This window comes from Eriocheir sinensis, chromosome 48 (genome assembly GCF_024679095.1).
Source record: "Eriocheir sinensis breed Jianghai 21 chromosome 48, ASM2467909v1, whole genome shotgun sequence".
In the NCBI taxonomy this organism is placed as follows: domain Eukaryota; kingdom Metazoa; phylum Arthropoda; class Malacostraca; order Decapoda; family Varunidae; genus Eriocheir; species Eriocheir sinensis.
Window position 1 is genome coordinate 1,526,270 of NC_066556.1, and position 16,902 is coordinate 1,543,171.

A 16,902-nucleotide genomic window follows, 5' to 3' on the forward strand; every position below is an offset into this window, starting at 1 on the left:
CTGACACACACACACACACACACACACACACACACACACACAATTAGATATGGAGACGGGACTATTAGAGCTTAGCTTGGGCCCTGTAGACTACAAATAGGTAGATACAAATAGGTAAATACACACACACACACACACACACACACTACAACTGAAGACTACTTTGCTCCTACTGAAATGAGCAAGTGTTATTATTATTCGCATTCCGAACGGTTCGAGCGCTTCGGTCTGCTTTGAATCGAGTGAACCGGCGCCGCGGCGTCAGTTCCTCTCGTCCACTCCCAGGGGCGGGTCGCTGCAGGTGCTCCCCGCTAACAGCTTCCTGAGGTGTGTTTACGTCCTTTGTGACTGGAGCAGATCACGCATTACCCTCGTGGCTTATTGGCTTGGCTATACATATTCGTGTCAGGCTTATTGGCTCGTGACTTAAGTATTTGTGTCAAACCATTTAGTGTTCTGCGCGGGGACATCCTGTGTGTGTGTGTGTGTGTGTGTGTGTGTGGCGCTGCTCGTCTCCCCGACACTCGTCTGAGGAACCAGCGCGGGGTCCTGCCAGGTGTGCTGCGTCATGGCTCAGCGAGATGCGTAACGTGTCAGCGTATTTGTCTATTTGCGGCTTGGGGAAGGTAGAACGTAGTAGGTATAGGTTAATGCATAGGTACAGAGGGAGGTTAGTGAGTACGGAAAAAGGTGATAATATTTAAGGAGTGGATAAGTAGGTACGCTCGGGTAGTTAGGTGAGGTGTGTGCATTATTTCAGAAGTATGTACGCCCGTCTCTGCGGACACCTTTGTGCTAGATGAAGTACTTCTGTAGTGCGGCGACTAGGCCTGATAGGGGAGCCTCCCATAACCCATTTGGCGAGCGGGGTACCTCTTTGGCCGACTCGGTAAGGAGTGGCTCTCCCGTAACGTTGGTCGCGGGTTCAATCCCAGGCAGCCGGGGAATACCCTCTCCTTGTTGTGATTAATTTCTCGTGTGTTTCGATACACCCAGAGGACGTGTGGGACCGGGAGAGTAATAGAAAAGGAGAATAGAAAATCTCATCATTAAACTTCGTGCACATATACAACACGCTGCCGTAATGCTTACTGTCGCAAATCACTCGTTTGTGTAACCTTGATATTTTAAAGTATGCTCTGTGGAAGTAAATTGAGGGATTCACTTTCTTTTATCGGAGTTTGACAGTGGAACATAAACATAGGTCAGGTAAGGTTAGATTAGATTTAGTCGTTAGTTGAGGCCAGGTTAGATTAGGTAAGATTTTTTAGGTAAATCTTAGGAATAGCGGGTGCGCGTTTAGGGCACGGCGTGGTGGTAATTACAATATTTCTAGCACTTACGACGGGGTTTTGACAAGCGGACAGGCGTGTTTATGTCACAAGGGTGTATTTTTCCACGCTGGCCTCACGATTTCCTCCAAGTCGATGGGCGATGAGACTGCGAGCTCCGGGGTGAAGAAAGAGAAGAGCCCGCGCGGAAAAAAATACACCCTAGTGACATAAACACGGCTGTCCACTTGTCAAAACCCCGTCGTACGTGCTAGAAATGTTGTAATTATCACCACACCTTGCCCTAAACGCACACCCGCTAGGAGCCGCTATTCCTAAGATTTACCATTTTTTATGATTGACACGCTTCGCACTGCGCTGTTGGTTGTTGTTACAGGATATCGGCGGCACGGCGGGCGTAATTTTGGATGTTTACCGCAGTGTGTTGGTGGGTAGGCAGGTAGACAGCCAGATCTGTTACCTGTGGCTACCCTTCCACGTGAGGGGCGGCGGACGTACATGTTTATCTTCGCCGTCACTCCCCTGATGGAGGCGCTAACACTCTTTTTCACTCTAGTTTGACCTTCATACGCACGGATCTTTGCAGCCTCAGATTCATCAGTCACCCCCACCCCCTCACGCCTCACCCTTCTTTTCTAAGTTTCCTGGAATCCTTCATCCCCTCATGCATTCCTACACCTTTTGCTATACATGTATGTTATTTTTTTCAGGAAGTTCGGTACTTTTATTAATATTTTTATTAGGTCTGTTTCTTAAGTCTTTCGTAGGCGATTTGGGCATTTACAGGGGTAGTTTAAGGAGGATGAGACTCTCTCTCGATAAAAGTATATATTCATTTTACCAGTTTACTAAGTGAGCCTCTGACCCTATTCTCACAAATAAGCTTGTTTCCATTTGAGTCATACCTCCATTGCAAGACAGAACCTACCTTTGAATAGCTGTACGATTCCCTCCCCATGCAATGCTTTCCATCAGCTCCCTCCCACCCAAGACAGCCGTCCACCCAGGCTGTTGGTAGCTGGGAAAAATCAAAGGCCACAGTGCAGTATTTAGCTCATTTATTGCAACGAGATTACAACGCATTTCACAGGGGACAAAGGGACAGGGACTCTGTATATAGTGTTTTTTACCTAATTCTAGTTTTTAATATTGCTAATAATTTTATATTTTGTTTTGGAGTGGCAGGGGAGGTGGAGATTGACGCCTGAATGTGTGTGTGTGTATATATATATATATATATATATATATATATATATATATATATATATATATATATATATATATATATATATATATATATATATATATATATATATAATCGTGCATAACGGCTGCTATGATGGAACAAGTGCTATTTCAAAGTGACAAGGCATTGCGTGACGTGGGGGGTGGGGGGGGTGCAGGTAACAATTTGGACAGGTGCACGCCCTGACTCCCTGCTGCACGCGGAAGTGAGCCTGGAGGCGCGCCCCCCGCAGCAAATTCCTCGCCGGTGATCGGAACAGACGCGTGGAGAGCATTCAAGGGCTTACGGAACTTCAAACACCCCTCATCAGGTCCTGAAACAAACAAACAAACAAACACACACACACACACACACACACACACACACACACACACACACACACACACACACACATATATATTATGGAGGAAAATTTTATGGAAAGGCATATCATTTTAGTGTTATAAAACTTTCATATAGAATTTTATATAATTTTTATATAACCAACACGGTCATACGCCCGTCACAAAAGCTTCACAATAACGAAATGAGCAGTTTGACGTGTGTGTGTGTGTGTGTGTGTGTGTGTTGAAAACTGTCAGCGGTCAGTGGTCCATGGGCTCACCACGCCCGCACGTTGACCACTCGGCCTCCTACTACTACCACCACTACTACCACCACCACTACTACTACTACAAATTAGATGATAAAAAATAATAGTAAAATATTGCTTTAACCACTTTTCGTCAACAACTACCACTCAGCAGATGAGGGCTGGAACCTGCGGGCGGATCGGTCACTACCGCCAGCCAGAAGAGCGGGACGCGGAGGTGACAGGATGATGCCGACGCTACACGAGCTGACCGACGGCTTAATAACGAAGTCTGCCCTGACCTGACCTGTAATCGCTGTTCACCCAAGCACGGTCACGTGATAAACACAGAAGATTAAACAGGGGAAGTAGTGGACCTTGGGACAGAGGGAAGGTGTTCGCTGTTCACCCAGGCACGGTCACGTGATAAACACCCAAGATTAAACAGGGGAAGTAGTGGACCTTGGGACAGAGGGAAGGTGTTCGCTGTTCACCCAGGCACGGTCACATGATAACACAGAAGATTAAACAGGGGAAGTAGTGGAGCATCTTACCCGGTGTTGTCGTGGTGAGCCTCGGGAACTGGAAGAGGAAGCGAGTGTTTACGCACAGACAAAATACTAGTTAATAGGTGGGGGAGAGACCACGACAGATGCGCGGTCACGAAAGCATAGGAACGGATGGTCGGACGGAGAGAAGGGATGGCGTATAGTGAGGCTCAGGGTGTGGTAGAGGTAGTGAGCTAGTGTTTACGTAGAGAAGTTACTGACCACTATACGCCATACACCATCCCTTCTCCACATCAGCGACCATCTGTATGTACCTCTGGTTTCGGGACCGTTCATCTCTCGTGTTGTCTCCTCCCATCTATAATGTCTCGATTACAGGAGGAGCCAACACGAGAGATGAGCGGTCCCGAAAGTATAGGAAAAGATGGTCGGCGAGAGACCCGCCCCAGGGGCACTATAGGCCAGTGAAGGCAAGCCCGAGGGTGCGTTACAGGCTGCCTTACTCTAGTTACTAAAAAAACTTGCTATACTAAGAGCTCGGCTGAGGTGTGGTCGAGAGCTGGCGACTAAATTCCCGGGACTCGTCAGTAAACCCGAAAACGTAATCGGGAAGGGGTCTTCTTGCACCCCTTTTATTTAATGCAAATGCAGCAGCAATAATGTGCCGTGCTCACTAACTTTTGAGAGAGAGAGAGAGAGAGAGAGAGAGAGAGAGAGAGAGAGAGAGAGAGAGAGAGAGAGAGAGAGAGAGAGAGAGACTGAGACTCCGGCGGGCTCAGACGACACTACCGCGACTCCTGGAGGTGGTGCAGACCGCCCCTCCTCCACGCTGACCGCACACCGCTATACTCCCCCCTGTAGGGAGTAGGGTGTGTGATGTGACCCGACCAGCCACCAGGGTGGCCCTGACACTCCCCCCAGCGGCGGGCCGTTGCCCGCTCATCGACATATATGTACTCATTTACAATATGTAAGATGTAAAAATAAAGAAAGAAAGAAAAAGGAGAGAGAGAGAGAGAGAGAGAGAGAGAGAGAGAGAGAGAGAGAGAGAGAGAGAGAGAGAGAGAGATCGTCTGATTACGCACTGAACTCGCGATCGCCAGCCAGTACAGTGCCCTCCCATAATGAACATGCTCACAGGTGACCGGGGCTCTGGGAACGGTTGGAGCCTCGTACCACGTGCACCCACACACCCGGGAGGCAGACATCCCTAGAGTGTGTGTGTGTGTGTGTGTGTGTGTGTGTGTGTGTGTGTGTGTGTGTGTGTGTGTGTGTGTGTGTGTGTGTGTGTGTGTGTGTGTGTGTGTGTGTGTGTGTGTGTGTGTGTAAATTCATCATGGTCTGACCACGCGATAGATTCGCGATCACCAGCTATGGCTGGAGCAAGGAGCTCACAAATGACAGATCTCTGGGTACGGCTGAAACCTCACACCACACCCACCCACACACCAGGGAGGCGGGACATAACCCCTGACTGACACCCGGCACCATTCACTGCTGGGTGAACAGTGGGCAACAATGCCAAAGGCCTTGGTGGACAGGGATTAAAGGAGACTACCCATCCATCTCCGCTCCGCCCGGAATGGAATCCGGAAACTCTCGGTTGTAAGACAAGAGTGCAAACCACTGCTCTACGGAGCTCCGTGTGTGTGTGTGTGTGTGTGTGTGTGTGTGTGTGTGTGTGTGTGTGTGGCGTGATCAGGCTCTGAACTCACTATCGCTAGTCCCGAATGAGTTTGGAGCTTACAACTTACAAGTGACTGATCTCAACCACGGCTCACCCCCCCCACCCCCCAGGGAGGCTGGACACAACCCCCGCCGACTGGCACCCCGGTACCCATTCACCACTGGGTCAGGGCTGGGTTGAAGACTACCCATCGTGACGTAGATGACCGCCTCCAGGAATGAAAGTTAGAGTGAAAGCTGTGTGTGTGTGTGTGTGTGTGTGTGTGTGTGTGTGTGTGTGTGTGTGTGTGTGTGTGTGTGTGTCCATCCGGCAGCGGAGCGGGGAGGGGGGCGGCATATTATCTTGAGGGGCGTCATATTATCAAAATAATATGTACCTCACAAAACATTCACCCTTTACCATTTACTACACGGCGGAGACACATTACAATAAACGTATCCGTAAAAATAACGGGAGTTTTACGTCAGGCAGCGACGCGCGGCACGAAGTGAAAGTCCTCCTCTTATAAAACCTGTTCCCTTCAAGGCTTCCTCCGCAGTGAGTCTCGGGCGTGATCACCTGTGAGGCAGATGCGCGGCCCCGGGACACCTGCAGCGGCGCGGGGAGCGTGTGATGTTGACTGATAGGAGGGCGAGCAGGTGAGTGCATGACGTGACGGACAGCACATCGTACACTTAACACAAATCGCATCTTATTTAGGTAAGGCTATAGTTGGGGGCATACGCTATAGCCACAAAGTAAACTGCATCTTATAGGTAAGGATGAAGTCGGGGGCATACGCTAAAGCTGCTTAAAGTTGGGGGCATACGCTGTAAGTATAAGGTAAATTGCTTCTTATAGATAAGGGTTAACTTGAGGGTATAACTTATAGCTGCTGAAAAAAAATCGCATCTTAGGGGCAGCTTTGATAAACGTATATACCCGCGAAGGAGTAGACCCTTAATCCGAGGCTACGGTCTGTTCATTTTATTTGATTTTATATGTTAGAAATGCTTGTGGCGTGACTTAATTACCTTTTATTTCGTATACTATATGCGTCATTCATTTAAGTTATATTTGGAATAAACGCAGGGGTTAATCTCCAAAACTGCCCGAGGCCCTTTTCAGTGAGATTATATTTATCCAGCATTATTTCATACGTGTTCACAGTACTAAAAACCAGGCAGGCGTGTTTTTTTTCTTTTTTCTGCCTCACTTAACATCTACGCTTTTTTTTTGTGATACCTTCGTCCCATAAATTTAAGTGGCTGAAGATCTCAGCAGCGCGCCAGGGTATGGAAGGTTTTGTTCATGTTGTTTCCTTAAAATCTATACTTTGTTTCCTCGGCAGCAATATAGTTTACATAATGAAAGATAAATAGACGAAAACTTTTTACATGCCGCGATGATTAAGGATGAAGCCGATGCCTGGAACACTTGTTAATATGAGAAATTATCACGAACATCTGTGCTACTTTCTGGCCGGAATATTCCCTTGACGAATAGCATTAGCAATAGGACTTGTTAGTTTATTTTCAGTCAATTAAACCTCATATTTAATGGTTCCCTGACTGATGGTGATGTAATGACTGAAAACATATGATTACTCTTAACTATCGAGGGTTTGATTGACTGGACTGTAAAATTCATGGCGCCGCAACTGCAATGATCATATGGCGCCGTAATCTTAGAGAGCTTCGGATTGAATCTAATTACCTACGCATTGTCCAGGTGATGGTGGACTGGAGGTGGTGATGAGCACGGCACGGCTGCTGGCGTGCATGGCCATGGCGGTGGCGGTGATCTGGTACGGCAGCGGCATCCAACACCAGCTGCTGCCTCCGCCCCTCCAGTCCGCCGCCACGGACACGCCTACTCACCGCCACGCCCTCGGAGGTGACCCACGCGCCTCCACACCCCAGCCCGCACCCACCCAGGGGAACCCCACGGCACGCCCGCCTAAAAATGACCCAACACACGACTCCGCGAACACCACAGCTCAGGTTTGGTCCCTCCCCGGACACACACACACACACACACACACACACACACACACACACACACACACACACACACACTCTCACACACACACACACACACACACACACACACACACACACACACACACACACACACACACTCACACACACACACACACACACACACACACACACAGATTTGAATGTTTTACAAGTCTTTTCTTCTTTCCATGGCCCTGACGTATTGATATTATGCTACATCATTCTTTTTTTTCTCTTTTTCATGACCAGTTTCAATAATTATGCGAAGTTTTGGCAGTTTTATTTTTTATTTTTTGTCTCATGGTCTCAATAATTTAATTTCGTACTTAAAACGTTTTTCTCTTATCATGGCCGGTCTCAGTATGTAGCAGCTGGGTCACCTTCATGTTTCCTCAACCCAAGATCTAAGTAGTTTGTCTCAACCTTTCGTCAGCAGAGCCACCCGCGGGAGGGCTGGGAGACCGTTGTGCGCGGACGCCTGGCGCGGGTGGCCGAGGTCTGCAGGAAGCACCCGAGAGACCTCATGAGGTTTGATATCTACGGCGTCTACAAAAGCCTGACCGTGGACCCGACCCATCACATCATCTACTGCAGGAACGCCAAGGTAAGGACGCTGTTTCTCGTATTAATTACTTTACTGTATCATCACCTCCGTAACGAAATTTCAAAGGCGGCTGGCGACGACTCCTCAAACGTTTAATGAGTGGATGCTATATCGTTTTTGTTAAGAATGGTTTATACCAGCTGTAGATCTTGATATACTTTACAAAAACTATAGTAACGGTGTGTGTGTGTGTGTGTGTGTGTGTGTGTGTGTGTGTGTGTGTTACAGGCGGGCACCACCAGCTGGTTGTCGAGACTGCTGACCTGGGCGGGCATCAGCCTCACCAACACCTCCATCAACAACATACACAAAGTGGCTGACCGTATCTTCCCGATGGTGGAGCAAAGCAAGATGATGGAGCAGCTGAGGCGCTCGGCCGTTGCCTTCACTGTGGCCAGACACCCTTTTGACAGGTGACTCAGTGCTTCCCAGCTGTTCCCTGACCCGACACTGACATGCCCAGCGTGCGTGCTGTCACTGCGAGGGGGCGGCACTGTGGCTGAGCCAGTTATGGCCTACGCCTTCCCTCCCCACTTTCAAAATATTTCTTATTGGAACTATGTATTAAACTCAATCAGTTTTGCATTATGCTGAACACGGTAAACAAATTGTAGAATATGATTTATATTTCCCCCCTCACTTTTATCCTAAAATGTAGTTAATTACCTCTATCACATGAAACATCTAAAATAGTTTGCATTTTGTAACTTTGCCCTTTCCCCTGGCAGGCTCGTATCTGCATACAGAAACAAAATTCAGGGAGACGAAAATTACAAGACATACCTTTGGCCCGATATGATACGAAAATATCGGAAAGGAGTGAACAACGGGACTGTGCTGGACGGCTCGATACCAACCTTCCGGGAGTTCGCCTTGTTCGCCAGCGACGAGGTGCTGCGGTGCCTGGGGCGGGCCAGGCCGAGCTGCCTCCAGATGATAGACGTGCACTGGCAGCCGCACCATGACCGCTGCGCGCCCTGCAACATTAAGTATGATGTTATAGCCAAGGTAAGCCTCAATAGGAGTGCTGGAAGGATACGTTTCAAGTCCCAATGTTGAAGGGGAAAGCCTTTTACTGGCTAAACAAGGAATTTATAACTATACTTCTGGGAGAACTTCCCGTGCAGTAAAGTGGTCTCGTAAGGGTGGGAAGATGTGTGTTTTAATTAATTTATTTTCCTGCCTTAACGGGTAATGAGACCATTCAAATATAACAGAGTTGGCTGTATATGGCCGGGCCAGATTTTCCAGTCTAAAGAGCTTCAATAAATTTAAACCTAAATTTGACGGATTCAGGCACCGAGACGAACAACCTTTTCAACGCTTCATGACATTGCCATGTTTCTCCAATAGCTAAATAATACGAGGGTATTGTGTTCTGGCAAGAAAAATAAGTTTGGATAGGTCTGCCAGGCATATTTATTCTGCTGTTTTATGACCCGAAACAAATATCGGCAAAAAAAGCCCAATGATGGCCATGTTTTTATTATCTCAAACTATGTGCTTAGTTTTCAGGTTTACACTGAGTAATGGAGCAAAATATAAATCATGCCTGTCAGTAATATTGGTAATAACTTGCATGAGTGAGGGACTGACTGACTCACTCATCTTCAGCACACACATGAATCACTGAAATTCTCTGACGTCCTCACAGATGGAGACGAAGGATGAGGACGAGGCATACCTGAGCCACCTGCTGGGCCAACCCTTACCCGAACCGACCAAGCAAAACGCAGCCTCGGGCAACTCCACCTCCTCCCTTACCAAGTCTTTCTTTGCAACACTGAGCCGAAGTGAAAGGCAGCAAGTGTTTGAAGCCTATAAGTATGATTTCCTGATGTTTGGCTACTCCTATAACGATGAGGACTTCGCATGAAGAAGACGGGATAGCGGTGAAGTGCTTGTGCTGACTGGCATCTGTAGTCAAAGAATGTCAAATATTTTCAATGATATTTTTGTGGCTAAGTTTATAGTCATCTTTACAGCACTTTCCGAGTGGGTTAATTTATTCCTGATTGTTTGATTTATAATTTATTCCTAACTCAAATATGATTATCAAAGTCTTGGGAGAGGACAGACATTTACATGAGATCAATTTCTACACAAATATATATACTGTCAAGACCATGTAGGGCGACCATAGCCATAAGGGGAGGATGAGGGGCTGAGGCATGGAGATGAGGTACGTACGTAGAGGTATCAAAAAATAATAATTTAAGTCACTTCTGTTTCACTGCTGCACCAAACAATCCTCTAGCCTGCTGGAGGAGGAGCCCTGCACTCCTTAACAAGTATACTATGAAGAAAGCTTTAAGAGCATCCTATAAAGCCATGCCCAGTGTACCTGTATTTGAAAACCCTTTGAATTTGGAATCGAGGCCTTATAAGGATGTTCCCGTTTCTCAGCACCACCACTGTAAATAAGAAGTGTTTGCATTTTCCTCTACACTTGTTGTCTACTCAATTCAAGCAAAAATGGCATAGTCACAAGAAAAGAGAAATGCTATAATACAATAAAAATAAAACAATGGCAAGGTCTAACAAGTCATTGCTTCTTTTCCTACAGAAGGTCAATGCCCCTAAACTAACAATGTTCCTTCCATAGGTGAAATTGCTGGTAATCATGAAGCCGGTAAGTGTGATCTTTCCTGGTCAGCAAAATCATTGGTAAACCCTTTTGCAGCGAGTCCTCTGACCATAAACACAAAACTCAACGAACAATGTAACTTCCCCCAAATAATTGCTCAACACTCTTAGGTTAGGTTAGGTTAGGTTCATTGGTTAACCCTTTTGCAGCGAGTCCTCTGACCACAAACAAAACTCAACGAACAATGTAACTTTCCCCAAATAATTGCTCAACACTCTTAGGTTAGGTTAGGTTAGGTTCATTGGTTAACCCTTTTGCAGCGAGTCCTCTGACCACAAACACAAAACTCAACGAACAATGTAACTTCCCCCAAATAATTGCTCAACACTCTTAGGTTAGGTTAGGTTAGGTTAGGTTCATTGGTTAACCCTTTTGCAGCGAGTCCTCTGACCAAAAACACAAAACTCAACGAACAATGTAACTTCCCCCAAATAATTGCTCAACACTCTTAGGTTAGGTTAGGTTAGGTTAGGTTCATTGGTTAACCCTTTTGCAGCGAGTCCTCTGACCACAAACACAAAACTCAACGAACAATGTAACTTTCCCCAAATAATTGCTCAACACTCTTAGGTTAGGTTAGGTTCATTGGTTAACCCTTTTGCAGCGAGTCCTCTGACCAAAAACACAAAACTCAACGAACAATGTAACTTCCCCCAAATAATTGCTCAACACTCTTAGGTTAGGTTAGGTTAGGTTCATTGGTTAACCCTTTTGCAGCGAGTCCTCTGACCACAAACACAAAACTCAACGAACAATGTAACTTTCCCCAAATAATTGCTCAACACTCTTCCAATGGTAACCTATAGCTATCCCCTTCTACGTCTGGGAAATACCTGCCTAATCTGCAACAGTGATGGGATACGCATGACTTAATACTCCCCAGTCCTCAGTGTAATTAAGTATCCCAAGGAGTAAGGTTGTGCCACTCATATTAGGGAGTTTAGTAAGAAGCAAAAGGAACAGTCATAAAAGGAATAAGTAACTGATCTTTCAATGAGAATTCAGACAAGTAATTGATCTTAGAAGCGTAAACCACTGACAAGTAAGGGAAATAATTGTTACAAAGGAGAAACTGAAGTATATAGCTGTTACGAAAACGAAAACACGATGAAAGTAAAGAAAAACGTAATAATGTATCTCAGCATCAGAATTATTACAAAGGGGAAACTGAAGTATATATGGAAAGTAAAGACGACGGTGAGGAGACGAGATAGCACTGTTACGGAGGAAAGCTCTAAAACACGATGAAAGTAAAGAAAAACGTAATAATGTATCCCAGCATCAGAATTATTACAAAGGGGAAACTGAAGTATATATGGAAAGTAAAGAAAACGATGAGGAGACGAGATCAGACAAAGGGGAAACTGAGGTATATATGGAAAGTAAATACAACGATGAGGAGACGAGATCAGAACTGTTACGAAGGAAAGCTCTAAAATACAATGAAAGCAGAGAAAAACGTAATAATGTATCCCAGCATCAGACTTATTACAAAGGAGAAACTGAAGTATATATGGAAAGTAAAGAAAACGATGAGGAGACGAGATCAGACAAAGGGGAAACTGATGTATATATGGAAAGTAAAGAAAACGATGAGGAGACGAGATCAGAACTGTTACGAAGGAAAGCTCGAAAATACAATGAAAGTAAAGAAAAACGTAATAATGTATCCAAGCATCAGAGGTATTAGAAAGGGGAAACTGTGTATATATGGAAAGTAAAGACAACGATGAGGAGACGAGATCAGATCTGTTACGAAGGAAAGCTCTAAAACACGATGAAAGTAAAGAAAAACGTAATAATATATCCCAGCCCAGAATCGCCATTACGGTGAACTAATGAAAACTGGCCTTGAATTGGACAAAGACAATCACACATCAATACCTCAACAACCTTCCGCTATGCCGACATCAAAACCACGTCAGACTCACCTTTGATCACTCCCACAGCGGAAGAGGAAGAGTAGAACTACCATTATACGAGGAAAACCAAGAAAAATTTACTTTGCCGGCGGGACAGCCTGCAGCAAGTACTCCCTCTCCGCCGCCATGTCTCCTTCTGCCTCCGTGATGTGGCTTGGTTCGACTCGTGGTTCGGTTCGCTGCTTCGGTTCAAAGCCTCGGTTCGGCCGCACAGTTTGGTACTTATCTAATTGTATAGTTGATAAACCTTCATTTTTTATTATAATCAAAAGTAGTGTCGTGTCATGAGAGGAATGGTGACAAAATGATATAGAGATGTACTTCGGTCATCAGCAGATATCATTAACCTTAGCTTGTTAAAAGTTATCTCCTAAGTATTCCTCTTATATAATGACTTCTGTCTACTTATGATCGTCTGTTTCTTTGTTTTTTATTCACAGGAAATAGGCCTACTCATTTCTGCTCACTATTTACTACCCCTGTGCCCTCAGCTCAAAGATTCCCCAATTTCTTCACATCCTGTTAAACTTTCCATCATTAAGACTAAAAGGGAGTGAAGTACCATGTAGTCCCTTACACTCTATGCCCCATATATTTCAATACTTTTCTTTCTATAGCCTGCTTTAATGTTTCTTCACTCATTCCCATACGCATATCTTCCTATATTTCCCTTAACTAAGGTTACATCACTGGGGCCAGCCTATACCCTCCCCCTTCACACACAAAAAAGCAAGAGCTACGCAGTACACTTACACTGGTGGCTGGGAAATCACTATTCCCAACTGAACATGACAGGTTTCCTTAGTGACAAAAAATCCAGTAAATCATCAAATACTCTATGGTAAATTGGCTTCCTCTGAATTTTTATAACTTTTATTAAATAAAAATAATATACGTAGTGATAAGTTACTGAAATTTTTATGGTTTAAAGCATCCAACTTTTTGTGTTCAGGACACCTTCAAATGAAGGGAAACATCTTGAGGCAGAGATGATCATGAATGCCTTCCATGTTAAGACCAAGGATGCTATGGGTAAGACTATCCAACTTTATTCACAAGGAGGATACTTTTCAGACACTGAAGTCCCGCCCACTCCCGAACACTGACCGGGCACTAATGTTAGATCTCCATAAACACATCAACTAGATGGTTAAAAAGCCGATAAATTAATGGCACAGTACCTCACAATTACTGTGGAATGGTAACCTATGTACTTCTGCAGCCATACATGACTGATATACATTCTGTAATTATTGTTTGATTACAGAAAACAATCAATACAATGACTAAGTTTACCTGCAGGAAATAACACAATGCAGTTTTGAGGTACATACAGACTGTTTCCTGTAAAGCTTGCGACCATATGAATTCTGCAGGGGGATTTTTATCATTTTAGTTACAAAAACAGTCACATGAAAGTCATGGTGTGATATAGTGTTGGCCACTTTCTTCATCATAACAGTTTTCAATTATATCCACTTACTCCACATCATAATGATTAGCAGTAATAGTACCTACTGTGAAAACTTAACTGTATAATACCTCCTCTGTTCACGCTCATCCCTGTGCCTCAGGCCACGCCGTGCAGGAGGCATCACACTGTCCACCTCCGCCTCCCATTAAAGCCAAACACTCGTCTTCTCACTTCATTTCCACTTAATGTTCTCATCAAGACTGTTATGAGTTATACGAAATTCCAGACAATTATTACACTAGCCATTGTGACTCAATTTGTGCTCTTGCTCTGTACCAACAGAGGAAAACAGAGAAGTTCCCCACACTAATGCAGCAAACATTTAAAACAGCACTTCAGCTCCAAATTAATATGGTCACAATCGTGTGTGTGTGTGTGTGTGTGTGTGTGTGTGTGTGTGTGTGTGTGTGTGTGCGTGTGTATATATATATATATATATATATATATATATATATATATATATATATATATATATATATATATATATATATATATATATATATATATATATATATATATATATTATAAAAATCTTATCTATTAATCTATGCCTCACTGCATTTAGTATTAATATAACTATTTACAAAGATATATTCACTGCACGTATATAAAGCTTATAGTTCAGTAAGTTAACACTACCAAAGAGACAATTACTGCCAACCTATTTTACATATTATAGTTCACATCTCATATAGGTACTTCTAGTCAAATAATTTATTCAGTCTATAATAGCTTCACATGTAAGTACTGTAAACCGTACTACAAACTTCTGAATAAATATTTCCTGTTTTCTTTGTGAAATAATCACAACTTGGAAATAGTATTCTGTCACACGAATAACTCCTTCAAGAAAGCTGCATTATCCTTCTCTCAGATCTCTTGAAGACACATTAGTTGAACTGTACATTTGACTTCTTTCCCAATGAGGAATTCATTGTGAATGAAGTTCTTGTTAATATACGTTGGGGCTCCCAACTGCTCAACACTGGCAGTCTTCAGATTTACATTCCCTCACAGTCACGTGAGCACCAACACTTCCTCACAATATCCACGTCTTTCATGTACTTAGTCCCGTCATTGCAAATCATGGCCACTCGCTTCATGTGGTACCGCTTTGGCTGGCAGCAGTCCTTCCCGCAAGTGCCGTTACAGGTGTACTGCTTGATGGGGCGGCGGGAGCGGCAGCCATAGTCATAGACATATGCCTTCTCCTTCTCCCTGCGACACGAGGGTGCTGAGGGAAGGAGGGGTTATAGTTTAGTTTCCCTTAATGTTTGATCTACACAAACTAAAATCTGCTAGCCGTGGTGCAGGTTGCGTTTCTGGCAATCCATTCTTTAGTCACTGTGGTGGTTAAACCTTCATAAAAATGTAATAAAGGCAGAGCATATCTTGAGTTAGTGAATAAAGCTGGTGAGAGTATTTATAATAAATACTGTAGAGTTGTGACTAAAACTTGAAAGCTGCCATATACATATACACAAAAATGATGCTTCTCAAAATGAGGCAAAAACAATTTGATCTCCCAGCTTAAAAATATGATCTCTGCTCTCCTTAATGAGGCACCGTACTAATACTCCAACTACAATAAGGAAAAATATAACTTGGTGTGATAACTCACAGCACAAATAATGTAAACTACAAAATTATCAAAACTTTTCTCGTCAATGTAGTACTTCATAGAGGGATGCACAGAAAACCATGAGAGCTGCGTGACTACTGCAGTCGTGATATTCTTTTACAGTGAACGAACATCCCGTCACATTTACCTTGATTACAAAACCTGCCACTCCACCCCCTCTTGCAGCGACACCTGTAGCCACCACTCCGGCGCTTTGGACGGCACCTGCCATTTTCACACCTGTTGTTTGCGCAAGCACTGTTATCTGTAAAGAGGATATTCAATTACCCATACATTCAAGCAGAGAATTTTCAAGTCTACCCATAACTCATCTTATTTAAGTGATAAGGGATGCCCTCTTGCTCTGTTTTCTTAATCTTTTTTTTTATTTAAGAAATGTAGTCAGCTGTTGTTTTGCATATGATACTTTTCACACAAGGAATTATTTTTGACAAAGGTATAATCATACAAAATTCACTTATAATGAATGCTAAATCTAACCCTGAATACAAATATAATTCAAAGATGCAGTATTAAACATCTCTACTGACGAACATGAGATGCAGTATTAAACATCTATACTGACGAACATGAGATGCAGTATTAAACATCTATACTGACGAACATGAGATGCAGTATTAAACATCTATACTGACAAACACGAGATGCAGTATTAAACATCTATACTGACGAACACGAGATGCAGTATTAAACATCTATACTGACGAACATGAAAGAAAATTACCTTCATTACAAAACTTTCCACTCCATCCTTTCTTACACCTGCAGCGGTAGCCTTCCCCTGCGCCTCGGCGGTTGGGGCGGCAGCGGCCGTTCACACACTGGTGGCTGGCACACGCTTCACTCACCCCTGAGGGACAGATGTCACTTTTAAATCTCACGCACATAATCAGGCAGTGTCAAGAATCCTTAGGGGCTCGGTTACACCCAAAACTAGACAATAAAATGTTAGAGATTCCCTAAAGACTAACCCTAGTCCTGCATTGTAGTAAAAAATTCCTTTTTTTTGTAATGCATGATGATATACCTCTTCCCTGTATTAGGTGATAATACATCCACTTTGTTTGTTCATGGTTATTGTTCTGAGTTCTCTGGTTACAGAGGGAAGGGTTAAGGTCCATGGAAGCCATAACTTCAGCTCTGCTTAATAGGGAATTGAAATCTTTGCCAATGAGGAAGCCCATGTCACCTTTTCACTTGATATAATGAAGCCCTCAGGAATAAAGGTACAAAACACTACAGCTGATATGCAAATAATGTAAACATGGCAAAAGCATGAGTATGGTTTTGAAACTAGTTGGTTCTCAG

The 16,902-nt window shown here is 44.0% G+C and overlaps 2 protein-coding genes across 3 annotated transcripts in view; one reads left to right on the top strand and one right to left on the bottom strand.

Moving 5' to 3' along the window:
• Positions 1-281: 281 nt before the first annotated feature.
• Positions 282-10,450, top strand: LOC126981460 (carbohydrate sulfotransferase 11-like). Of its 2 annotated transcripts, none has more exons than XM_050832519.1 (7): positions 282-327; positions 5,831-5,943; positions 7,016-7,287; positions 7,739-7,909; positions 8,138-8,322; positions 8,638-8,917; positions 9,564-10,450. In XM_050832519.1, exons 3-7 carry the CDS (start codon positions 7,039-7,041, stop codon positions 9,783-9,785), a joined length of 1,107 nt encoding a protein of 368 aa, XP_050688476.1. In that variant the 5' UTR covers positions 282-327; positions 5,831-5,943; positions 7,016-7,038; the 3' UTR covers positions 9,786-10,450. The 2 variants fall into 2 exon arrangements, with proteins under 2 accessions (XP_050688476.1, XP_050688477.1); XM_050832520.1 differs by having other exon boundaries at positions 284-327; positions 7,742-7,909.
• Positions 10,451-13,335: 2,885 nt separating this feature from the next.
• LOC126981393 (protein slit-like) overlaps positions 13,336-16,902 on the bottom strand; it is a gene marked incomplete at its 5' end in the record, with an annotated part of 119,182 nt that continues 115,615 nt past the window's right edge. The window contains 3 exons of the mRNA XM_050832411.1: positions 13,336-15,186; positions 15,722-15,838; positions 16,319-16,444. Of these exons, the coding sequence (XP_050688368.1) occupies positions 14,954-15,186; positions 15,722-15,838; positions 16,319-16,444 (476 nt within the window). The remainder of the gene's footprint in view (positions 15,187-15,721; positions 15,839-16,318; positions 16,445-16,902) is intronic.